The 25073-nt window shown below is 43.8% G+C and overlaps 3 protein-coding genes across 6 annotated transcripts in view; 2 read left to right on the top strand and 1 right to left on the bottom strand.

Annotated features, from left to right (window-relative positions):
* Positions 1–63: 63 nt before the first annotated feature.
* On the top strand, positions 64–4769 carry vstm5 (V-set and transmembrane domain containing 5). 2 transcript variants are annotated; one of them, XM_015038406.1, is made up of 5 exons: positions 64–234; positions 331–551; positions 3230–3556; positions 3882–4025; positions 4581–4769. In XM_015038406.1, the coding sequence occupies exons 2-5, from the start codon at positions 476–478 to the stop codon at positions 4610–4612; spliced, it is 579 nt and encodes a 192-aa protein (XP_014893892.1). In that variant the 5' UTR covers positions 64–234; positions 331–475; the 3' UTR covers positions 4613–4769. The 2 variants fall into 2 exon arrangements, with proteins under 2 accessions (XP_014893892.1, XP_014893891.1); XM_015038405.1 differs by having other exon boundaries at positions 64–551.
* A 618-nt stretch (positions 4770–5387) lies between these two features.
* Positions 5388–14439, bottom strand: med17 (mediator complex subunit 17). The gene is made up of 13 exons (XM_015038402.1): positions 14314–14439; positions 12675–12922; positions 12439–12602; positions 11385–11604; positions 11156–11292; positions 10218–10299; positions 9991–10143; positions 9492–9622; positions 9231–9415; positions 7579–7716; positions 6772–6889; positions 6545–6704; positions 5388–5844 (listed from the first exon to the last, which is right to left on the bottom strand). Exons 2-13 carry the CDS (start codon positions 12907–12909, stop codon positions 5636–5638), a joined length of 1932 nt encoding a protein of 643 aa, XP_014893888.1. The 5' UTR covers positions 12910–12922; positions 14314–14439; the 3' UTR covers positions 5388–5635.
* Positions 14440–15046: 607 nt separating this feature from the next.
* cep295 (centrosomal protein 295) overlaps positions 15047–25073 on the top strand; it is an 18018-nt gene continuing 7991 nt past the window's right edge. For all 3 annotated transcript variants that reach the window (XM_015038401.1, XM_015038400.1, XM_015038399.1), the window contains exons 1-18: positions 15047–15413; positions 15857–16057; positions 16165–16289; positions 16360–16453; positions 17735–17848; positions 17921–18061; positions 18568–18751; positions 19639–19818; positions 19892–20059; positions 20236–20333; positions 20509–20715; positions 21226–21302; positions 21370–21657; positions 22374–22620; positions 23060–23219; positions 23851–24027; positions 24115–24654; positions 24725–24822. In XM_015038401.1, the coding sequence (XP_014893887.1) occupies positions 15315–15413; positions 15857–16057; positions 16165–16289; positions 16360–16453; positions 17735–17848; positions 17921–18061; positions 18568–18751; positions 19639–19818; positions 19892–20059; positions 20236–20333; positions 20509–20715; positions 21226–21302; positions 21370–21657; positions 22374–22620; positions 23060–23219; positions 23851–24027; positions 24115–24654; positions 24725–24822 (3198 nt within the window). In that variant the 5' untranslated portion in view covers positions 15047–15314. The remainder of the gene's footprint in view (positions 15414–15856; positions 16058–16164; positions 16290–16359; positions 16454–17734; positions 17849–17920; positions 18062–18567; positions 18752–19638; positions 19819–19891; positions 20060–20235; positions 20334–20508; positions 20716–21225; positions 21303–21369; positions 21658–22373; positions 22621–23059; positions 23220–23850; positions 24028–24114; positions 24655–24724; positions 24823–25073) is intronic.

The following is a 25073-nucleotide window of genomic DNA, read 5'->3' as shown; positions in this document are numbered from 1 at the left end:
ATTTGTAATAGAAACCAGAGCATCTTGTTTTTGTTTGTTGTTGTTTCGCAGTTTGTCCTACAGGGGGCTCCGTAGCTCTTCCCACTTTGCCTTGAAATGTAACGTGTTCACGGGGTGTGAATACTTTTATGATGCGCTGAAACGTCATCTCCGTGTTTTCTGTTTGTGTTTTGCATACGTGTGCACTTCCTGTTTGGCACGTTTTTCCAGGTGAGTCGGGCTGCGATCCTCCAGGTGAGTGCTTCCGGTTCTGGTTCTGGTCCCGGGGCGGTTTAGGAGTCTGTGTAATCTCTGGCTCAACCTGTCTGGAGGGTGTGGACCTGACTGCAGGTATGAGGAGGAACAGCGCGCAGTCTTAGGCGGAACTCCGCTTCTTCTCTCCGATTTCCAAGAAAACGCGACAACCAGGTGAGCAGCGAAGGGAACGGAACCGGGCCGATCCAGAATTGGATCATCAGATGGGTCTGCGGTTCTAATGTTGCTCTTCAGGCTGTGGGAAGTCCACGACGTCGCGCTGTTCCTTAGCATCACGCTCTACCTGTGCCACTCAGGTGAGTTTCTCAACTAAAAGCGGCATTTTATGCAGCTGCGCGCGTCAATCTGCTGCTTGGGTTAGAAAATCAACATTTCTGTCGAACAGAACCTCGAAAGTTTAATGTTTAATCATCTGCCTTCCTCCTCGGCCGGGCCTGAAATGTTTAAATAAACATTCCAGCAGAACCAGAACTGTTTGTCTTCTCAGGAAGACTAAAGAGAAACTATGGAGGCTGTAAACCAGTCGGTCCAGTTTCCTGCCTGATGCGGCAGGAAACTGGACCGACTGACAGAAACAGGACAACTTTTCTGCTCTCATGTTCAGATTCATCTCAGAATTTTGGGGGGAAAATCTTGGACATTTCTAATCTTGAGAAGTCCAACATTTTCTACTTTTGAACCTCATAAAATTAAGAAAAAAAAGAGATTTCTAAGAGTGAGCTCAAAGTTTTTTTCTGCTATGAATCTTCGACTTCTCAAACTGAAAACTTTCCAAGTTTTTTTTTCTGTGATTAATCTCTGCGTTTCTGAGTTTTTCTCAAAAATGTGTGAGTGCTCACAAATTTCCAAGTTTTTCCAATAAATATCAGAGGTTAATCTCAAAGTTTCTAAGTTTTTCTCTTGCAAATTTTCAACTTTCCAAACTAAAACTTCTTTCTCTTTCTTTTCTTTATTTATTTTTTAAGCACAATTTTTATATAATTTCTTTATCTTTATCAAATATATTGTCTAATTTTGGAGCTCAGAAATATCCATGTATTTTTCTAGGAAATGTCTGAGATCGGTCTCCAAACTGTGTAGTTTTCGGTGGGAATTGACTCCTTTTTTATTCATAGTTGCCCTGATACGGCGCCTTAGTTTCCTGCGTCGTCACCCAAACCTCTGAGCCGGTTTGGATCTACGTCTGGGTAAAACATTGACCTGTTTATGGCTCAGCAGGGGACCAATGACCCGAACGCTGCAGCTGGAACTGCTGCCATAAAACGGCCGAACAGCAGAGAAACGGAGCGAAGACTGAAGCTTCACTCTGTCTGAAGCTTCACTGTATCTGAAGCTTCACCGTATCTGAAGCTTCACCGTGTCTGAAGCTTCACCGTGTCTGAAGCTTCACTGTATCTGAAGCTTCACCGTGTCTGAAGCTTCACCGTATCTGAAGCTTCACTGTGTCTGAATCTTCACTGTGTCTGAAGCTTGTCCGTATCTGAAGCTTCACCGTATCTGAAGCTTCACTCTGTATCTGAAGCTTCACTGTGTCTGAAGCTTCTCCGTATCTGAAGCTTCACTCTGTATCTGAAGCTTCACTCTGTATCTGAAGCTTCACTGTATCTGAAGCTTCTCTCTGTATCTGAAGCTTCTCTCTGTATCTGAAGCTTCACTGTGTCTGAAGCTTCTCTCTGTGTCTGAAGCTTCACTGTATCTGAAGCTTCTCTGTATCTGAAGCTTCACTGTATCTGAAGCTTCACTCTGTCTGCTGGTTTGTTGGAAGAATTTCATCCGGATCCTCCAGTTAAGAACTTTAAATAAAATGTTCAGTTTCACAATCTGCTGCAGCTCATAAGTTTACATCCACGTCGGGTTTGTTTGTGCAGCTGATTTCTGCAGGACAGCAGCTCAGCACAGACTAAAACTTCATGATGCTCCAGAGAATCATAAAGTTGTTATTAATGCAGCTCTAGATAAACTGGATTTCAGCCTGATTTAAAGGAACTCAGTGTTTCGGCAGTTTTTGCTCCTGATTAGAGTAAAAACTGAATTTTGTTTCTCCAAGTTTGGTTCTGCAGAATAAGACGGGTCCACAGCTCTCCATTCACTTTTATTATACTAGTTATTATTTTCTAAATAAATAAACACCTTCATTTAAAGCTGTGTTTTGTATTTACTTGTTTTCTCTGACTAATATTTCTGAAACGCTGAGCTTCCTCCTCCTGATGATGGTGAACAGAAACCTTCTCTTCTTTCCTGATAAACTTAAACGCATTTAAAATTTAATTATTGTTATTTTTATGACAAAAGCTGCAATTAAAAACATAAAATCTTACCAAGAGTTTTTAGTTTCCAGTAAAAATATCATCTATTATTTCAGGTTTACTAACTTAGAAGTAACTTTTCAGCAAATATAGAAGTTTGTTTTCAGTAAATAATTCCTTAATTGTGATGAAAAACTTCTCAGATTATTTCACTTATAACACGGAAAAAATATCTTGTTACAAGGGGAATGAAACCTTTTCATCCTATTTTGGGCAAATTGTTGACTTTTCAAACTTTTTGTTTTTTTGACATTTTTAAACTCAAAACATTTCAGAATTTTTTCCAGCCAGTTTCTGAGATTAATTTGAAAATTTCAGATCGATCTTTTTTTTGGCAAATTATTGATGTTTCCAACTCGCAGGTGCCCTCGTTTATTCTAGAAAATTTATTAAATTAATCTCAAATTTTTTTATTTTTTTTCTCCAAGCAAGTTGATTATTTTTTGGGGGGAAAATTTTTGATTTTTCAAATTCAAATTCAAATTCTCTTGCAAATGTTCAACTTTCTGAGCTAAAAAATGTCCATGTTTTTTATTTATTATTATTTTGAACATATTTTCTATTTTTGGACCTCAGAAATTTCTAGAACATTTCTAAGATTAATGTCAAAATGTTTGAGGTTTTCATTTTGGGTAAAATCTGAATCGTTTCCCCTCGTCCTCCGGCAGCCAGATCGATCTCCGTCAGCTCCTCCAAGAGGAACCTGATCCGGTCGGTGCAGGACGATGTCTTCTTCTCGGTGGACGTGACGTCATCCGGCGTCCCCACCATCCGATGGAGCTTCATGTCCGGGGCGGTGAGCCGCCCCATCGGCGCCTGGCAGCCCGGCGGCATCACCAACATCACCCAGGACTACAGCGACCGGGTGAAGGCCTGCGACAACGGCTCCATGCTGCTGTCCGACCTGAAGCTGCAGGACGCCGGATACTACGTGGTGACGGCCGAGGACTCGGCCGGGAACAGCCGCGACCTTGGCTTCGTCCTCAAAGTGAACGGTGGGTCCTCCAGATCGTCCTTTCGCCAAACTTTCTGCTAGAGAACATGAGCCGCAAGACAACAGACTGAGGCAGATCAACAGTCTGTAAATATCTGAGTGCAGGAGAGTCAAAGGTCGACTTTGAAGTGTGTTGATGAACTCCATTAGTCAGGTGTTGAAATATTAAAAGTCGTAAAACGAAGGAGGGAAAGGTCAAAGGGTGAAAACTAGAGATAAAAGAAGATAAAAGCATCTCGGACAGCAAATCTTTGTTCTGTGAAGTTGGGGTCAAAGGTTAAATCGGTCTGGCTCTGGATCCTGACTCCGGTCCGTCTGTCCTGCAGAGGTTCTGTACGAGGATCTGCAGTACCTGTCGGTCACGGCGCTGGCGCTGATGGTGGTGGCCGCTCTGCTCGCGCTGGCCATGTGGCTGCTGCACAAGGGCTGCAGGAAGCTGGGGGCGTGGCGACGTCAGCTGCGGATGCCAGGTGAGGCCTTCAAACACTCACCGGAGAAACCAAAGCTAATGCTAAGCTAATGCTATTGGCATGAGGACGGCGTCCCTCAGGGCACAGGTCTGGGCCTCCTCCACGTTTTAAAGCATCTTTATGGAAAAACTGCAGCCGGAAAGTTTAATTTGAACTTTTTATTTTCTTACTGAAAAGTTTAAGCTGAAATTATTCACACCGCTAAATTTCTGATTCATTTCTTCACTTTGGAACCAAAAATCGTCCTGGATTTTGTTTGTCCTACACAAAGTGATACTTGGATTAGGATCTATTTTTAAGAAAATGAAGATTTAGCGATAAGCATCCACACATACGTTCCCCTTTTAGTCCAATACCCTGAAATAAAGACACCAGTTTTCAGTTAATCTCCGTCTGAATGCTGCTGTTCTGGGTAGAAAGTGCTGCTCCTGCCTTTCTGTACATCAGCCAGCCGTTCCAGGCTAACGCTTTAATTTTACATCCACTGATGATTTGAGTTTGTGACCCATAAATATTCATACAGCCGCGGTGAGTCTCATGTTTGTCCCGTTGCAGCAAATGATGCGACGGAGCTGCAGCCTCTGTGATGAAGACATGAACTCCTGCAGAGTCCAGACTCCGTCCTGAAGCCCGGATCAGATTTTAAAACTCCTGCATCATGTTTACATTTTGAACTGAACATGTAAATACACCCGACTCCCCTTATTTATTGTGGAATTAAACCAACCGTGTGATTTTATCTCAGCTGTGTGGCTTTATTCACCATCGGGACCTGAACAGGTTTGAGTCCGAAAAGCAGAAACATGAAAAACTTTTTCTGTTTAGTAAAAAAATGACAGGAAACGTCTGAATCAGAGCGTCACACTGCAGAAACACAGAACCAAGTATTTTAGTCCAGATCCTGAAATTAAATTAAATTTATTTTTAGATGACTGCAGATGCACGTCTGTTTGCTTTGTTCCTTTTTTAGTTGCACTTCAAAAACACTAAATCTTACCAAGTAACTGTCTGTACTGCAAATATCTTAGTCACATTTCACTAAAACCTGGGAAAATTACTTATAATTCAGTTTGAAACATTTAAACTGTACTAAGATATTTTTACTAGAACAAAGTTACTCTGTAAGATTTTGTGTTTTTGCCGTGAGGACCTTGAGTTTGAAACATTTTGGCTTGTTTAGTTAAACTATTCCTTAATATTAAGTTTTAGTTCCTTTGGCAAATTATTTAACTAACAACCTGAGAAAAATGTCAGGTTATGAGTGAAATAATCTGTCAGAGGAACTATTTTAAAATCAATATTAAGGAATTACTGACCTAAATGATCCTAAAGGTATTTAGGTACAAGAAGCTGAAAAGTTACCTGTAAGTTAGTTTTATGTATCTACAATCATCTGAAAATGACATAAAAGATATTTCAAGCGTTGCGCCAGAAAATACTTTGTTTTTGTGTTGAACAGCAGATCTTCCTGCAGGTTTGTCGTTTAAAAATCAGCAGTAAACAAATGTCTTCGCTTTTTCAAGTCCGACATGAATCTGATTCTGCTGAGCGAGAGCTGCGGTCCGGCTCCTCAGCTGAAGGTTGAGTGGAAGGAAAACCGTCAGCTCGGCCTACGGACAGGGAGTGAGCGCCGCCATGAGGAGCTCCATCTTGTAGACGAAGTTGCGTCCCTCCATCTTGCTCCAGTTGACCTCCTTGTGCGGACCGCGCAGCTGGCTCCACTTGGCGTCCTGCACCACGTCGCTCTTCGGCAGCTCTTTGATCTGGCTGCGCGGGAACTGGACCAGAACCTTACAGCCGCTCTCCGGGCCGTTACGCACTGGAAGGCAAGCAGAGGCCGGGTCAGGAGCCGGAACCGGATCAGGAGCCGGGTCAAGAGCCGGAACCGGATCAGGAGCCGGAACCGGATCAGGAGCCAGTACCGGATCAGGAGCCAGTACCGGATCAGGAGCCGGAACCGGATCAGGAGCCGGAACCGGATCAGGAGCCGGAACCGGATCTCTACTCTACAGGAATAGAGATGGATGCTACGGCTGAAGCATTTCATGTCAGTCTGTATTGATAATTATTGATAAGATTTTTGTTTTAAATATCTGAAGTGCTACCAGGCTGGTGGTTGGATCTTTCCTCTTTTGCCCAGTTTTCACTCCATGCTGTTGTTTTAGCAGTTATCAGGCAAAGTGGGGAAACATGAAACTGTTAACCAGCAGGTTGTTGCTAGGTAACCAAAGTGGGGGCGGGGGGCTGCCAGTTAACCAGCAGGTTGTTGCTAGGTAACCGTAGAACGAGTGAGTTGAAGTGAGTTAGCGAGCAGTGAGAGGTTGAACGTCCAAGTCTTTCCTTTGCCTACATTTCCCAGAATGCAACTTTTAAAAGAAAGACTCAGACTGATGATAACTCACGCTAACTGTTGAAGCTATTTTCTCATTTTTCCTGTTAAGATGCTTTGTGACCTCTAATGATGCTGTTCTGGCTGTTGGAACCGAACCGAACCGGCCCAGCGTTGGTTAAGGCCTCACCTGAGATGGCGTACTCTCCGTTGGGGGAAGCGACGGTGATGGCGGAGGCGTTCCCGACGCTCTCCACGGGGCCCAGCCCCACGTGGTTGCTGAAGCTCAGGACGTGCCAGCCCATCACCTTGGCCAGCTGCTGCACGGCGTGCACCTGGTGCTGCGACATCTGAAACGAGGCGCGCCGTCACACGCCGCCCGCTGCCGGAAACGGCTGCGGGAGCGACGGGCCGTACCTGAGAGAGGAGGAAGTCCTGCAGCTCCTGCTCCTGGTGCGACAGCGTGACGACCCGGCCGTCCCGGTGCACCACCCGGATCTGCTCCACGCCGATGTTCAGCTGCAGCTGGATGGACCTGCACGCACAGCAGCCATGGTTACCATGACAACAGGACGGTCTCCACGATGCCGGAAACGCAATAAAACGCAGAATATAACTGAATTCGCCGATATCTGCGACGGCGTATCGGCACCATTAACGATCGGAATAAAAGAAATTAATTTCAGCCAATAAATCTAACATTTTCTTTTAAAAAAGTGAAAAATTTGCTGCAATAAACCTCAATTTGTAGGATGGCAGAAATTTTTTAAAAATGTTTTTCGATTTGTGAAGCTGTTCATGTTTTTTTTTTTTTTTTCAAAATTTGATTCTTTTCTAGTAAATCTTCAACTTTCAAAACTTGGAAATCTTCAAGTTTTCTCTAAGAAGTTTCTGACTTTTAAAACTGAGGACTTTCAACTTTTTTCTAGAAAATGTTGTGATTAACCCCAATATTTTTAAAAAACAGTTTTATTCTAGAAAATTTCTGTCTTTTTCTCGCAAATCTTCAACTTTTGAAACTCAGAAATGTCATCGTGTTGGAATCTCGTTCTGTTTGATTAGTGACAGAATGACAGGAAATGTGAACCTCCAGCTGCTGATTCCATCAGTTTCTTTCATTCCACCATGACTGAAAACTTGTTGGGTTAATAAATATGTTTAAAATAAACAAAACAAACAATTAAGGGAAGAATAAAGTTGCCTTGTCTGAGGCATCAAACTCACTTGCAGATTTGCTCGTAGCCGTGCGAAGTGATCAGCACCTTGACGCTGGACTCGTAGACGTCGTTGATGTTGGACCAGTGGGCCTGGATCTGAGGGTCCTCGATGCGGCTGGCCAGGCTGTCGATGGTCCGAGCCGTCCTGCAGAACCAACCCACAGCGTTAGAGCCGACGCCAGAGACCGTCTGATTCTTCTGGATGGACCTTTACCACGAACAGGACCGCCTGCAATGCTCTGCGCACTGCAGCAGCTCTGAGCTTCCTTTAGTTTAAAATACACTGCTCAAAAAAATAAAGGGAACACTCAAATAACATCCTAGATCTGAATGAATGAAATATTCTCATTGAATACTTTGTTCTGTACAAAGTTGAATGTGCTGACAAGAAAATGACACAAAAATCATCAATGGAAATCAAATTTATTAACCAATGGAGGCCTGGATTTGGAGCCACACACAAAATTAAAGTGAAATGTTCCCTTTATTTTTTTTTTAGCAGTATATATTTAATTGGTGAATAAATAAACCAGAAGAAAGGCTTTGTGTTGTTTGGTCTCGTGTCATGGCGGCTCTGCGCCCCGACGCAGGGAGGATGACGACGCGGGTCAAATGAAAAGCGTTCTCAGACCGTCCGCGCTGTGCACTGGCCATCCCGTACGTCCACCTTCGAAGCCTCCTGTGTCCTGGCACACTGCCTGACCCGAACTGGCCTTCCAACTCTCTACTAATTGGTATTTGTGTTTTCTATCTTATTTTGTTGCCAACTGTGTACGATGTTTCGACATTTCTGTGTCTTCATCAGGTACGTATTTTCTTTATGTTCTCCCTCCGTTTCTTTCTGCAACTTAATTTAGCTTAGGCACCCCCATTTCTGTCCTGTCTCTTCCATCCACTGTATAAAATAAATGTCCACATTGACTTACAAAAATAATAAAGAATTCACACACTAGGATGAGGTTTAAAATACACTGGGTTGAGGTTTGCACAAGCACGAACACATAGGTAGGACCAAGGTAAGTATACACTTGGGGTGGGTTAAGCACACAAGGTTAGGTTTAGACACACACACTGAGGTTAGGATTAGGAAAACAAAAGGTCAGGGGTCATAAACGGTACGCATGACCAGTTTGGGTAATGGGCAGTGGGCAGGAAGACAGCGTGGGTTTCGGGGAGGCACGGACTCGATAAGGGACAAATGAAAACCGGTCTCAGACCGTCCGAGCAGTTCGCGCTGTGCGCTGGCTGAAGCAGGCGAAGCTAAAACTGCCAGACGAGGAGCTCTGGCAGTTTTGCAGAGCTCCTCTGTAAAACATTTTTAAAATGCTAAATATTTATATTTTTTATACAAGTGCTCTGGTTGTGTTGCATCGTCAGGAAATCGCCTCTTCACCAATTAATTGATTATAAATTTGTTGACATTTTAAAAATGTATTCATCTGATTAATTGTTTCAGTTCTACTTGAATTCAAATCAAACAGAAGCTGTAAAACAAGATGGCCGCCCTGACATCACTCTGAACCACAGAAACTCAAGGAGATCACAGGTGGAAAAAAAAAATCCAGATATTCCAAAAATTAAATCTTCAAAAACCAAAAATGTGATTAACTGCTAAAACCAGTTTATTGTTGAGGCCTAGTTAAAGCACGACGGCGCTACCTGCTGCGCAGGAAGATGTGTTTGGCCTGTTTGATGATCTTCTCCAGCAGCCCCTCGCTCTGCTGCAGGCTGGAGATCTCGGCCTTGTCGTACGCCATCGGCCCCGCCAGCCGCAGCCGCTTGTGGCCGAACGGCGCGCTGGCCGGATGCGGCATCACTACCGAGCTCAGCTGCTGCTTGTGGAACTGAAACGGGCAGAACATCAGCGGGTCACTTCCTCTGAGTTCGACTCGCGCGTCCTGCAGGGCCGAACTGCGTCACCTCTCTCATCATCTGGTGCAGGTTGTGCTCCAGGACGTAAAGATGGTCGTCCGGTTTGGGTTTCTCCGGAGAAGCTCGGCTGCTCTTCTTCTCTCCGGTGGAGTGGCACAGAGAGATGGAGAGCTGCAGACCTTCAGAGAGGACAAGAAACTGTAATTCTGCAAATAACACATATTTCTGAAACATATTTTAAAATGTATTAAGTAAAAATCAATATAAAATGAATAGATAATTCATTTTATATAAATGAAATATTTGATCTATCCAGTGAATATTGATCGGTTATTTATTGTTTGAACATCAGCTGTTAATTTTATTCCAGATTCTCAGATAATCTAGACTAACGTCCCAAATCCTTGAGAATTTGGCCTGAGAGTCCTTCAGGAAATGTCTCACTGTTTCCAGTTTGTAAAAATAAAGGATCTCTCTGGGACCGTTCTGTGGTTGAGATGAACCCGGGCGGTTTGGGTCCAGTAGAGACGCCGGGCCGGGTTCTGACCTGGGAAGGGCTGCGAGATGATCTGGTTCTTCACCACGATGTGCGGGATCTGCGCTTTAATCTGGACCGCTTCTCTGGAAAGCTGCGCAAAGATTTCCTTGCAGAGCAGGACGTTCTGCGCCGCCTCCAGCTTCACGTGCCACGGCTGCGTTCCTGGGGAAGGATAAAACGGACGGACATCAGCGCACAGCGCGGCTGGTTTGAGTCCAGTCGGGTCAGAACCGGACCTGCTTTGCTTTTCTGGGGTCTCCTGAAGAGGTTGACGGTTCCCAGGTCACCGATGTCTGGAGCCTGTTTCTGGATGGAGACCTGAGGACAAACACAGCCGCCATTTTTATTTCCACTGCAGCCGATTTCACAACCTTTTAGCAATCGATGAATCGGATAAAAAGTTTGGCAGATTTTTGTTCAAATCTTTTAATAGAATATTAAAAATATAGTAAGAGATGCAAATAAACACATAACCTGGGCTGGAACGCAGCAGCTGGTTGTTGCTAGGCAACCACAGAGCAGCGTGTTAGTTGATTCCAGTGTAGCTAGCAGTGAGAGGCTAAAGGATAAAGACTTTCCTTTTCCTACATCTCCCAGAATGCTGTGCGGTTCTGGCTCAGCGAATATCAGGATATTGATACTGATCACATCTCGCAATATACCTGGTTATTGATTTATTCACTAAATCAACACGTGAAAAGCTCTGCTGACTAAGATTTTAATTAACAAATGAATAATTAATATTTTTTTTTATTTTTCTGCAGATTTTGAAGTGAAGCTAAAACTACATTTGAAGACTTCTAGTAGAACAGATTCATAGAGGGTTTTTTTATCTTAAATGCAACATTTTTTATATATTTTGAACAGTTTTGGGTCTGAATTTGTTTTTTTTGTTTTTTTTTTTCAAATTCTAAGGTACTTTATGAAGCCCAAATGGAAATGATTATTTTTTTTTATTAATTTTAAATTCATTTTTTTTAGTTAATTTTATTGAATTAATTAATTTAATTACATTTTTCAGCAAATCACTTTTTTTAGCCTTACACTAGAGATGACGATTAACTGATTAGTAAATTAGTTGGTGATTATGTCATTGATTGATTAATCATGATTAATCGTTCCAGCCCAGCAGATTTAATGCAGAAACATGTTTCTGCGCGGCCGGGACTCAGACCTTGATGTAAGCCGATCCCTCCAGGTCGCTCGGGATCTGGACGTCCAGCGGACAGTAGTCCTCTGGGATCTTTTTGTCCAGATCAATGTCGGTGTTTTTGATCACCTCAAACGTGCCGGGGTGAGGAAAAAGGGAACCTAAACGAGTCAGTCAAGGATTAAAAAGTTAAAATAATCAGTTATTTGTTGGAATGAATCAGTTATTTACTGATCGGCGAGGTTTTTCTCACCTGCGCTCCGGTAGCTGAGGTCTCCCAGGATCTTGTCTCCGACTTTTCGGAGTTTCCACTGCGATCGGAGTCGCAGCAGCTCGGCGTTGAAGTCGCGCTGCCGCCGGTTCTCCTGGTTCTCGGCCACGGACTTGCTGAGCTTCTCGGCTCCTTTCAGGAGGAGCTGCGCCGCCGTGGCCAGAGATTTCTTTTTGCTGATCAGCTGGAAAACCTGCGGCGTCTGCAGAAGCAACGAGGAAACAAAACAACCCCAAACAGCGCAGAGACATCAGAAGGAAGAAGATTCCTGTGGATTTATTAGTTCATCTGCTCTGTTTTCATGTAGTTTTTGTTTTAAAATGTTAGTAAGAAGTGAACATGAGAACCAAACAGATCCAAACCGCCTGCCTGTGGCTCTGGCCAGATCTTCATCAGCAACAGATAAAAATCTATTTGAATATTTCAATAAAATATAAAACATAATTCTAGATGCCATTTCAGTGACAGTGGGACCAGGGGAGGAGAAGAAATGGGAAAATCTGATAAGATCACAAAAAAGCATCATTTAGTTATCCTTTATTTAAGTTTTATTAATTATGGCTTTTAATTATTTTACTTACTTTCCCTCTTTTTCCACCCAAAACATCTGTGACCCTCAGTTAACCAAGGAATATTGGAGAAAAGGAAAATAATAATGCAAATCAGAAAATAACTGTTGATACTAAAGAAAAAAAAAAACAGGATATCCTAACCGACGTATGTTAAACAATTTAATTGTTGTTACATAATTTGGTAATGTTCTGTATTTGTCCTGAATGAATTGATTTTAATATAAATCCTGTTGTTNTGCTTTTTTTTTTATTTTATTTTTGTTGCTGTTATTTGTTCTCTTCTCTGGTTATTTATCTGCTGATCAACACTTCTTTCTGTTAGTCTGTAATATTTGTTTTATAAACACTAACTGGTGAATAAAACTAAAAAAGTAAAGCTAGTGACTCCCCTGCATGTCTGCTCCGGTCAGGAAGGCCGACGGATCGGAGCCACGGATGTTTGACGAGGATTTTTAGCAGCTTACTTTTCCAGCGTTCGGATCCTGAGACACCGGATCCAAAGCCATGTACTTCTTCTCCTTCACCACGCTGAGCACGTCGTGGAGCACACACATCTCCGTCAGGGCGCTGCGCAGATTGTTGCGCACAGAATCCCAGGGCCAAAGAGACGGCTGGAACTTCACCGTGCCTGAAAGAAGCAACCATGAAGCCTGCAGCCTCAGCTCTGACGTCGCTTCAGGCTGGGAGACGTTCCTCCTACCTTCCTCTTCCTCCGTCTCCTGCTTGCCCCACTCCCTGTCCCTGGGCTCTCCGTCGGCCCCGTCCTCCTCGGAGTCGGAGCCCTGGCTGAAGTCAATCCTCTGTGCCAGCTTGGTCAGGTTCTGGGACATGGACAGAGGAGGGACGTATGTCTCCGTGCCGTGGAAGTCCACTTCCTGCACCTGCTTCTCACAGGAAGACTCGATGCTGATCCTGACAGCCGGACCACCCGACATGATGAGACCAGAGCTGCAGACAGGAAGAGGAGGAGCCAACACCATCAGATCACTTCCTGCTGGTTTAGAGGGTTCAAGCTGCAGTCGCCTTTACAAAAATATGATTTTTTAAACATTTTTGCTAACATGATCATGTCATGACAGCAGAGTTGCATAGTAACTAATAACATTTACTACGCTGTACTTTTTATTTTTGAGTAATTTTATTATGAAGTATTTCTATTCTCAGTAAAATTTCTGGGTTTTCTATCCACTGAATGAAAAACAAACATGTTTTAACCAAAAATTCACCAATAAAATTTCAGAAGTTTTTTTTTATTGAAAGAAAAAACTGAAAGATTTGGAAAAAAAATATTTTGCCTAATTTTATTTTTCGTTACTTATATGAATTATTGTCATTTTGCTCCTTAGCATACCAAAATTTCCACTTTACTTTATATTTTGATTCGTCTGATGATGTAATTTTGAAACATTAAATGATTGATAATTTCATCAGTTACTCAGTACTTGAGTAGACTTTTTATCAAATACTTTTTTACTTTTACTTGAGCAACAATATGTTAAAGTAGTGATACTCTTTCTGCTTTCTCACAGTAATAACTACAGTAATACACCACTCTGTCAGAAACAACCAATCAGAGCCAGCAAGAGGGTCTTAGTGCTGTCAATCATGCTCATGCTCACTCTCCCCCACTTTTTCTCTCCTACACTACAGCTGATTCACCACAGCATAGCCGGCCACAACTGCTAATTCTAGTTAGCACAGCCATGGTTGACAGTCGATAAATGGTTTCCCCCACAACATAAATTATTTCTCGACATTAGCACATTTAGCAGCAGGTACATGAGCATGATTGACAGCGCTCAGACCGCCTCCCGTTTAAAGCAAAGTCTCCAGATTTCACAGTTATTACACTTAGGTTGAGAAAGGCAGAATATCAACAGAAAATGCAGAAAACACGCTAAAAAAAATCTAAAAAATAGATTTGCATTTCTTCCCTTTATTTGTCAGCAAATTTTAAATTTTTGGCATCAAATTTGCGGGTTTGGAGGTAGAGAAAAGCTGAATATGATTCAAACACTGTCAAGCATGAAGGTGGAAGAAACTGACCGGAAAAATAGCAAATATCCAAAATCTAAACATCTTCAATCTGCCTCCAGAGCTACTGATCCAGATCTCCGTAAAAATACTAGAAACGTTCGGATTGCTCTTTTATTAAACAGACTGTTTTATTTTAAATCATCAGGGTTCCTCATTATTAGCTGGATTCATTTTCTTTAGTCAACATAGCAATATTAGCTCACATTAACTGTTCGTTACCCCAACGGAATATAATTAACTAAACACCAGAACTCACGAGAACAGAAACTACTTCAGAGAAGTGTTAATCGAATAAATCTCACCTGCTACTCAGAATACACCCGAATATGAGCGATTATTCGCTGAAATTAGCCAGATTTGGAGCTCTGTGTTGCTTTTTCTTTCCTAAGAACGCAGGAACTGCAGGGTCTGCACCATTTAAATGCCGGGGCACTTGGGTAGTCTGTCTTCCTTAAGCGGGCGGGCAACAGCCGCTAAAACACAGCCACTTTATTTTGATGGGCTCACTTTCAAGCGTAACAGGGTTCTCTGTACCCAAGCACATGTTTGGTGTTTATGCAGCAGCATGCTTTCCCATGGGGATAGGCCATATACTTCTGCTCGGTCAGTAACAAGTTTGGGATTAGTTATATCGCTTTTTCCTTAACTGTATTTTTTTTTTTTGTAATCTGCAGTTGAATAAACCCGCAAAGTCAGCTTAGTACCCTCTTCATTAAGAAATTCTTCAACCTGCTGGGATCAATTTTATTTTGTGATCGACCGCCTCCCGTGTTGGAAGTTATCGAATTGTCTGACGCTGAAATAAAAATGGTGCAGATCCGGTGTCACAACATCATAGAACCCCTGACATTTTTCGTAACTCCGAAAAACACCCGACCTCCACTACTATCAGCTGTTGACTTTTTAAGTGCTTCAAAAATGTTGTAATCAAGTTATTGTTATTTTAATATAATTAAAATTGAATAATATATATTTATAAATCAGAAAATTGTTGTAAGTAGGAACCAAAGTGCTTAAAAGCTACGGCGGTCAATTTAAACCACCGGATATGACGTTTAAAACACAAACGGTCGGTTTTGTTCAACGGGTTAGAGTTCTCCTCGAAAAAATGGAGCATTTAGCTGTTATTTCCTTTTATTTATAACATAACTAAGCTTTTATTTCACGCTTTAACCGTGGGATTAGGTTACAATGGTTGCTGCGGCTCGAAAGGAACGGGTTTTGGACTCCGAGAGAAGTCATGTTAGCCTAATTAGCATTCAGACTCGCTTTTGTGAAAGTGCCCGGTAGCATTTTTAGGAAAATGAAGAGAAAAGTGTCGAAATTAAGATTGAGTCCCAACGAAGAGGCTCGTATAATCCGCGAGGAGCTTGACAGGCGGAGGAAACTACGGATCCAGCAGGTAATGGTTGGTTTTACCAGAAGATTCTGTCGCTTCAACCCAGATATCAGTCATTATTCTGTTTTTTAATCCAGTCAGATTCAAACCAAATAACTCTGCTTTTTAAAAAACAGACATGAAATGTTAAAAAGTTATCTATTTGAACAAATAAGCTCTATTTATAAACTGTTCAGCTTGATCCAGAGGAAGCATAAATGCAAGGGAGTCGCTTCAGTGGAAAGAAATGACTCCCTTTTCACAAGAAGAAAACCCCAGAAAAACCAAACTCAGAAAGAGTGACAGGACCGGGAGTACTTTCTATGTTGGAAACAGAAAGACAGAATGAAGCTAGGGGATAAATTAAGGCAGCAGAGCAAGGATTAGATCTTGAGTTCTCCCTTACTGTTTTTTGATACTGCGTCCAGAACCAGTTTCTGACCTGACGTTGTGCGTTGGATGTCCAGGTGCGGGAGCAGCAGCGGCAGATCGCGCTGCAGATCCGGCGGGAGGTGGAACGGCGGCGGCAGCAGGAGCTGCGGCAGCTGGAGGAGCGGCTGAGGGAGGACTGGGAGAGGCGCCAGAGGGAGAAGCTGCACACGCTGCAGAGTCTGTATCTGGAGAGCCTGCAGCTCATCGGCCAGAGCCACAGGAGCGCCAAGGAAACCGTGAGCTAGCAGAGGCTTCCTAGTTTAGCAGTGAGAAACACGTTGCTGTGGAGCCAGAATGTGGCTAGAGTAATAAGCTAAAGGAAGGTTTTATATTCCTGCTTCAGGAAGCTGACCTGGCAGCTGCAGCTCAGAGGGAGGAGGAGCATCATGCTAAAGCAGAGGAGCGTTACCGTGAAGCTCTGAAGGAACTCAAGATCCAAAAGACTAAAGAGCAGGAGAGACAGAAACGGTGAGATTCCTGAAAGCTGTTAAAACATTTGTGTTGGTTCAGAACTGTAACTTCCCTCCTTCATTTATAGATCCATCAATGCGAGGAAGAAGGCGCTGCAGACGGAGAAGGAACGATCAACTAAAGTGGCCAGACTCCCGCCGCCTCCGCCTGATCCCATCCAGGTGCTTCCCTGCAAAATTCAACCGTTTTCAGATTGTTTTCCTACTCTGGCAAATGTATTTGGTGCAAGTAGCAGTGGGTGACCGGCACTCAAAGTTTTATCACCGTATTTTGTGAACCATTGCTATGAATCTATAGCTGTGACTGCAGGGCTCAGGCATCAGTTTGTTTCTTACTTCCGATACCATTACAGATATCTGAGGTTTAGCATCAGATATCTGATACAGAAAAACAGCCAAATTAACTTAAAATGTTTTCTATTTTTAAACACAAAGGTAAATGTACCTGAGCTACATTCAGTACATTAACTACACCAATAACTTCACAAGTTTGGTCAAACATGTAAAAACAACTTTAATTTGTTCAGTCAGAGCAGTTAGGAGCAAAACTGGCAGTGGAAAATAAGTAATAAAGAAACTGATCAAAACAATAGGTTGACTATCCTGGTGAAACGTGAAAATAAACTGAATCAAATTTTCTTTGAAATGGTTCAGAAAGTGCAATTAAGAATTCTAAATATAACGTCTAGATATCTAGAAAAATATCTAGATTTTTCTTCAATATTGGGACCAAAACAAATATCAACATTGGGTCGGTGCAGCTCTGGTTTTCACATTTGTTGGTGGGGAAAATAGTAAATCTAACAATGCAGACAGTTATGTTTTTCTATAAATGTCATTAGTTGGAATTTATCATGACAAAGGTACCATATTTTCCGCATTATAAGGCGCATAGAATAGACGCTGCAGGAGAGGCTGGAGTTACATTATGCATCCACTAGATGGAGCTGCACTAAAGTGAATGTTAAAACAGTCCGACTCCGGTCAGCTAGGAGAGCCTTCTGACTGGGCCGGGGCGTGGCCGGACGATGGTCACCCTTCTCCGTTCGCCCACAGCATGTTGGTGGAGAACCTGGTGCTAAATGACCTGCAGACGACCTGATTCTAGACGGTCGGTAGGTAGATAGGTCAGTCAGACTTTATTAACAAACCAGCGTTCTGACAACTATCCCAGCATGCACTGCGCGCTTTTTCTTCTACCGGGGGAAAATGAAGTCAGCGGCTGCTTACCGTAGTTGCTGGACCTGTCGTGGCTCAATATTGGTCCATATATAAGGGGCACTGAAGGTTTTTGAGGAAACTGAAGGTTTTTAGGTGCGCCTTATAGTGTGGAAAATACGGTAAATGTAAATTCCTCTCATAAGTTCATCATGATAAATGATGAACGGTGCAGTAAATGCCCAGCTGTGGCTCCGAGGTTTGACTGTTTCCTGGTTGGAGCAGGACATCGATCCCAGGAAGTCCCACATGGTGAAGAGGTCGGATCTGAACGCCTTCGCTGCCACGCACTATCACATGCCAGAGAGCGCCGTGGAGAAGGAGCCTGAGGCGGCACAGGTCAGAGAGCTGCTTCTGCTTCTGGTTCTGGTTCTGATGTCCGCCGACTCTAAGCTCTGGTCGTCTCTGCAGCCTGACGCCAGACTGGAAGCTGACCTGGAGTCCAGGAGGCTGCAGGAGCTCCAGAGGGAGGAGGAGAGGAGGAGAGAGGAGCAGCTGGAGAAGGCCCGGGTCAGAGGGAGGCAGGCCCTGAGGAGGGAGCAGCTGGAGCAGGTACGCCTCCAGTCCTGAAACTCTGACTCACAACGACTGCTGGACAGTAAACGATCCCAGTAATCATCACTATAAACAATGTGATGTTGTTTTGAGAACATTCTCTATTTGATGATGGCATAATAAAGCAAGTTCACCCTGAAACTGGAAGACATTTTAAATATCCAAAATAAAACCCAACTGAAAACAACAAAACAAATAACAGAAATAAAAACCACACACAATTTTCCTATATGCAGCTTCTACATGTTCACATTCAGCACTATGTAAAATAAAGTAACTTGTGCTTGGTAGTGATTCAGCCCTTTAGTCTCATTATCCAGTTTGTTGGTTTCTTGCTCTGTTCTTCTTCGCTGTCTTTGGTTTGAATCTCCGTTTCTCCCACTTTTCTGTTTTTGTACGTTTTGAATGTTTCTAATGCAGTCATGTGAACTGTTCTCACATCTCTTCTGTTCAGATGGTAGTTTCTGTGCTGCAGATGTGTTAACAGCAGCCTCTGGTTTCAGGACCGGCAGCGCCTCCTGGTGGAGCTGCAGCACCTGCAGCAGACCGACCTGCTGCGGCGAAGGCAGCAGGTGTCCCAGATGCCGCCTCAGATATTCCAGCCTCTCTACCAGAGGCAGGAGGCCAGAGAGGAGCTGCAGAGGGAGCTGGAGTTCGCCTTCGAGGACATGTACACCGGAGAGAGACGTGAGGGCGGCTCGGCTGAGGATTGATTTAGGCCGTTTACACACCTGATGGTTCGGTAGACTCAGTAAGAGTAGCACTACTTCAACATGTTTTCTCTCAAGTAAAAAGTAGCAAGAAATTATTCAAGTAAGACTTAAAAAGTATTTTGTAAAAAGTCTTATGTACTGATCAAATTATCAATCATTTAAGGTTTAAAAATTACATCATCGGACAAACAAAATATAAAAGTTAAGTGGAAATTTTGGTATTTTAAGGACAAAAATACCAATAATTTATATAAGTAACAAAAAATATAAAAATCAGGCAAAACATTTTTCTTTCAATAAAAAACTTATGAAACTTTAACAGAATCTGCAGGTTTTTTGGTTAAAATGTGTTTGTTTTTCACTCAGTAGGTAAAAAAATCCAGAAATTTTACTCGTATGGAAGAAGCAATTCTTAAAAATAAAATTACTCAAGTAAAAGTAAAAAGATGAACTTAACCGTCTCCTAAAGTAAAAAATACTCCTAAAGCCAAACGTGTTCAACAAAAACAGGATGGCGTCGGATTTTTCTTTTCTTTGGATAAAGGCCTCGAGTCATTTCTGCTGCTAGCGCTAGGTTAGCATGTTTGTTTGGGTTGCATTTACCCAGAATGCCCTGCGCTGTAGTCCACTTCCTGCTTTGGTCTGCTGCATTCACATATGCATTCAAACCGCTGCAGTGTTCACTTCAGCCAAACCCAGACTGAAGTTTGTAGGTGGACCAGAGTTAGCTTAGCATTCACACCTCACCAGCCGAACCGGACTTTTTGACCAACCGGACTGGAGTGGGATTAAAGCGGTTTAGACGAGGCGGGTGTGAACGCATCCTGAGCCTCTCTGCATCAAAGTCGTTTCTTTTCTCAGGGGTTAAAGGTGATCTGGTGGTCCAGCTGGTACCGGAGCCTCTGCCAGCCTCATCCAGCACCGGCCAGGACCTGGATCTGGACCCGGACCGGGACCTGGATGTCACTGTGGATGAAAACTCCGAACCCGAGGCAGAAAATATTCAGAATGAAGTTGAAGGAGAGCAGGAAGCAGCAGATGGTGAACGAAGTTTTGACTAAAATCTCCCTTCTCACGTCTGCGTCTCGTTTCACATCAAACTCTCTTCCCGCAGGCGTCACTCCTCCCAGACAGGCGCTCCGGAAACTCCTGGATCGGATCCGGAGCCAAAGGACCGACTGGATCAGCGGCAGCAGCCGGGTTCCTCCGTCCGTCGACTCAGAGCTGATCCCAGAGCGAGACATGAGCATCGAAACCGGATCTCTGACCCCCGAGGCGCTCGGTGAGCCCGCCGTCCGTTTGCTTTGTCTCCATAGCAACGATGAAAACTACCAGTTTGATGCTCTCATGACGATAATCACACAGTTTTAAACTGATTACATAATTTCCTGAAATGTGAATTTTTTAGGTGCTTTTCTCCAACATTAATGTTTCTGTTTTTGTGTTTGACTCATGCAGCTGTGGAACCAACAGAACCGCCACCCGCAGCAGAACCTTCACTTCCTGCTGGATTTCTGAGCAGAATCCAGGAAGCCGAAGAAGAACGGAAGAAGCGGGTGAGAGAGACGGTTAAAATGTTTGTCGGCCTGTCATGACGTCAAATTCTCCCAGAAATGAAATAAATGAGTGTTGCTGTTTAGAGACCATTTTTAGTCCTCTAGTGATGATGTGTGGACTTGTAGAATCGAGGCTCATATGTTGAAAGTTTTCACCGGTTTGTTTGTTTGATAGGAAGCGGAGCTGGAGGTGGAGAAGCAGCAGCAGCTCGCTCTCCTCCAGGAACTGGAGGAGCAAAAAGCCGAGCTGGAGCAGATGCTGCAGGAGGCTCAGAGGGAGAGGGAGCAGCTGAGAGCTGCCGCCCAGCAGGAGGCGCTGCTGCTCCAGCCACAGGTTCCTGACCAGGACCGCGCACCGGCCAGCTTAACCTCTGAGGAAGAAGTAGGTCCAGCATGTCTGAACAGAGTTACTGCAGCATGGTAGCCTCACCTCTCAGGTCAGGCTTTCATATTTCAACTTGAATTTCAGGATGTCGGCCATTTTTCTTTTTTTATTCCTTTAAACCAGATATTGCCATAAAATGCGACACATTTTCATGCCTTGGTTGAATTTAATTCGCATCATGTTTTCGACTTTAAGGTAATAAAGCAAAATCGGATCCAAACCTGAAACTGGGACTTTGATGTTTGCGAGTTAATTTTTCTTGATGACCATAGTGGCCATGTTGAAAAAGTTTTAGGAAATATGATTTATATGAGTCCAGTTGTGTCCGATTTGACGTGAAGAGTATTTATAAATGATAGATATTGGCAAAAAATATTTTTTTCTTGAAGACCATCTTGAATTTTTCAGTGGTTGACGTTTATTTTCCAAAAAGCTGCCCTGAGAACGTCTGCATGTAACTGACATGTTCAGTTCTCTGCTGCAGTGATGACTTCCTGTTTCCTGCAGGCGGTGGCTCCTGCACAGGAAGACGTTTCCACCAGGAGGCTCAGACAGTACCAGCAGCGCCTGCTGGAGCAGAACAGGTGCGTATCGTTTCTCCTTCAGCTCCAGCCGCTCCGTCAGCCCGACTGAACGAAGGCGATCTTCCAGGATTCACCAGAGATCCGTGGAAGTGGCCCGGCAGCGGCTGGAGGAATACCAGCGAGCTCTCCGGATCCGCCACAACCTGACCGCCGCCGCCTTGCTGAGGCCTCCCGTTCACCCTGCGTTCCTCGCTGCCCCGTCTGACAGTCGCCCAGCGACGCCCTCCGAGCCTTCAGACGTGTCACTTCCTGCTTTCAGCAGCAGCGCCGACTCCAGCGTACCGTCGGATCCGTCCGTTACGAACTGGTTCAGCTCACTGAGACCAGACGCTGCTCCGCTCGCCGACAGCCAGAGGTGGGCAGAGAATCCAGGACCTGATCTCAGAGAAATACTTCAACATGTTTTTACTCAAGTAAAGGCAAAAAGTTTACTGAAGTACTGATCAAATTATCATTTAATATTTAAAAATTACATCATCAGATGTATCAAAATATAAAGTTAAGTGGAAATTTTATTATTTTAAAGAACAGAATGAAAATAATTCATGTAGGTAACATAATTACAAATCAGTTTCTTCCAACTGATGAAACGTTATTAGAAGCTCCAGTCAGTCTGGTGACTTTCTGGTTTCTGCATGTTTGTTTTTCATTCAGTGGAAGAAACTCCAGAAATGTAAGAGTAGAAATACTTAATCAGTTGGATAGTAACTGTTTATATTTACTCAATTATATTTACTTGAGTAACTTTTTTGAAAACTGTATTTTTAATGCACTGTATTTTTTACTTGAGTAATTTTATTAATTAAATGATAATTTGATGAATTACTCAAAACTTTTTACCAAATACGTTTTTACTCCGACTTAATTTTCTAGCCAGCTACTTTTACCTTTACTTGAGTAAAAATATGTTAAAGTAGTTCTACTCTTACTAAGTGCAGTTTTTGGATTCTCAGCCCAGAAACTATTCATAATAAAATTACTCACCTAAAAGTAAAAATACTTTAAAAGTGCATTATTTCCATAAGTTACTCGAGTAAATGTAACTAGTTAGTATCCATCTCTGCCGGACAGACCCGGAGCTTCGCCGGTCGCTGCTCGCGGCTCAGCCGGCGCCTCGGCCACCTTTGACCCGATGACCTCCAGAGACCACAGGAGACGGGAGCTGCAGGCGGCCCAGAGACGGGTGGCGGAGCAGAGGGCGGCGCTGGCGCTGCAGAAGGAGCAGCAAGAGGAGGAGCGGCGCAGAGCAGAGGAGGAGCTGCAGCACATGAGGAGGCAGAAGGAGGCGCTGCAGGCTCTGATCGACGCCGATGGACGAGTCAGTGGCTTCACTAATCAATAACCTGATCACAGCTAATTGATTAACTGGAGTAGAAAGACTCAGAAAAGACAATTGTTCTGTAAAAAATGTTCTACCTGGAACATATTGCAGGTAGAACATTATGACCTGTTTACTATTGCAGCTTTAGCCTGAAATCCTGTAAATATTGAGCAGCTTTTACTGTCAACATGATGATGATCAGCAGATCAGCCTCACTGCATTGAAGGGATTATTAGGATTATTTTAGCTGCAGATCCTTTGCTGCTACAAATTATCAGATGTTTACTGAAGAAATAAACATTTTACTGCACTTAGGCAGTAAAATGTTTATTTTCTAATTTAAGAAATAAATTATATTGTTTATGTCTAATATTGTATAAAATATGCAGGATTTGTTCTGTTTAATCTGAGTGAGGACCTCCTGGTGTTTCCTCAGAGCGGTTCTGATTCTCCCAGTGACGCTTCGGACCCACAGGAAGCCGAGCAGAAACGGCTGCAGCTGCTGGCGACTCTGCTGAGAGCCATCGAAGAGTCGAACGGAGGAAGTCTGTCCCACCTGGAGGAGCCGGAGGAGGGAGACGACCTGAGAGGAGCAGGTATCTGCCCATAAAAACCAGCTCTTATTAACTTTATACAGAAGAGTTTATCTTCTCCCTTTAAGGCTGTAAAAGTCTTTAAATATGGACAGATTTTCCACATCATATCTAATCTGATATTTAATTTTGTGTTTGAATTTCTCTTCATTCACTTAGGGCTGCACAGATCGAGATTTTCTGATCCTTGGCCACCACCGATTCTTTTTGTTTGGTTGGTTTTGTGATGCCTGGCATGTCAGGATCAGTCAAATATGTTCAAACCTGTGGACAGATTTCTGATGTGTGTGTGTGTGTGTGTGTGTGTGTGTGTGTGGTAACAGATGGCCTAATGGTGAATTAGTCATGAAATTCATACAACATTCTGCATAATTTCACCATAAAGCTCAAGAAGATCAATAACTTCTTCACATTGTAAAGTCAGTAGCTCCAGCATCCATCACTGCATTTTAATTTTAATTCTTAAATACCTTCATAATGTAACGTTGTTATTTAATGTTATTATTATTGGTGGTTAATTCCTGTGTAATTAACTCCTGGCCGCCGTAATGCAGCACCCAGTTAGCTTTGTTGATCTGCATCGTTTATCCAGGTTTAATTGTTTTAAAATATGTTCTGTCGTTTCCTTTCGAAGCTCCTCTGGTTCCGAGCGTCGTTCCTCCAGAACCTTCTGGACTCCTCCATCCTCCACGGACGCAGAAGCCTCCAGTGACTCGGGTCAAACTGGGTTTCAAGTGGATGATTCCTCAACAACATGAGCTCAGCGCCATCCAAGAGGTGGAGACTCCGGTCAACATGAGTCGGGTTGCAGGTCCGCCTCCACTCCTTTGGTTCCGGACCCGTTTCATCCAGTATTTAAACCAGGAGAAGCTCCTGATGATGATTCTTGTCTTTTCAGGCTGTAGACCCGATTCTGCTGAACGGCGGCTCGCCTTTTCAGGCCCAGAAGACGACGATCCTTCACACCTGCAGGAAGGTTCAGGATTTTTCTCCACGTCTGACTGGATTCTGGAGTCTGGCTCCGTCTCCAGCTTCAGACCCAGTTCTGCTGGGAGGCGGGTCGCCTTTTCAGGCCCAGAAGACGACTTTCCTTCACACTCAGCAGACTTCAGCCTGCGGTGCGGTTCTGCCAAGAGACGGGTCGTCTTTTCAGACACTGAAGACGACGCGCGTTCCCGCTCAGCAGACGGAAATCTGCAGGATGGTTCAGTACATGACACCAGGCAGTCTGGGTCCGTCTCCAGCTGTAGATCGGACTCGGCTGGGAGACGGGTCGTCTCTTCAGGCCCAGAAGACGACGTTCCTTCACGCCTATCAGACGTTAATCTGCAGGATGATTCTGCTGACAGCCGGGTCGGGTCGGAGACCTCCTGCCGCCTTCCCTGGAGGGAGCGACTCCTGTCTGGGGCAGCATCGACTCCAGAGTCGTCTGGTTCTGGTACGGATGCACAGAAACGACCTGCTGAGGGAGAAGACGTGAAGCTGCAGTGATTCTCCTGTTTTTCTAGATTTGGCCATGAAAGCGACGTCAGCGCCTTGTTCTGATTCTGGAAGAGGAGCCGACTCGCCCGGTCCTGCAGCTCTGAGCTCTAGATCCCCCTCAGAGGTAACCGCGCCGCGCAGTCTGTGTGACTCTGAGAATCAGACGGATTTGACTTCATATCTGGACTTTCTTCTCCTGTGAATCCCCTCTGAGGTCCACCGGCTGTGGATCAATGATGAAAACTAGCCAAATCTGAGAGCCGAGGCAGACGACGCCTCCGCCGCTGATTACGCTGGAGAAGCTTCTGTGTGTGTGTGGTGTGTGTGTGTGTGTGTGTGTGGGTATGGGTGTGTGTGTGTGTGTGGGTATGGGTG

The sequence above is a fragment of the Poecilia latipinna genome, unplaced genomic scaffold, assembly GCF_001443285.1.
Source record: "Poecilia latipinna isolate Pla-1442-1.1 unplaced genomic scaffold, P_latipinna-1.0 Scaffold440, whole genome shotgun sequence".
Lineage (NCBI taxonomy): Eukaryota > Metazoa > Chordata > Actinopteri > Cyprinodontiformes > Poeciliidae > Poecilia > Poecilia latipinna.
This window is presented reverse-complemented; position numbering and strand designations above follow the sequence as displayed.

Excerpts from the sequence above, each read along its gene's own strand:
- vstm5 (XM_015038406.1), top strand. The coding sequence starts at position 476 with ATGTTGCTCTTCAGGCTGTGGGAAGTCCACGACGTCGCGCTGTTCCTT. Across the intron at positions 552-3,229 it reads GCTCTACCTGTGCCACTCAG|CCAGATCGATCTCCGTCAGC; the intron begins GTGAGTTTCTCA and ends GTCCTCCGGCAG. Across the intron at positions 4,026-4,580 it reads ACGTCAGCTGCGGATGCCAG|CAAATGATGCGACGGAGCTG; the intron begins GTGAGGCCTTCA and ends GTCCCGTTGCAG.
- med17 (XM_015038402.1), bottom strand. The coding sequence starts at position 12,909 with ATGTCGGGTGGTCCGGCTGTCAGGATCAGCATCGAGTCTTCCTGTGAG. Across the intron at positions 11,293-11,384 it reads CCTCAGCTACCGGAGCGCAG|GTTCCCTTTTTCCTCACCCC; the intron begins GTGAGAAAAACC and ends TGACTCGTTTAG. Across the intron at positions 6,705-6,771 it reads AGGACTTCCTCCTCTCTCAG|ATGTCGCAGCACCAGGTGCA; the intron begins GTACGGCCCGTC and ends GCCTCGTTTCAG.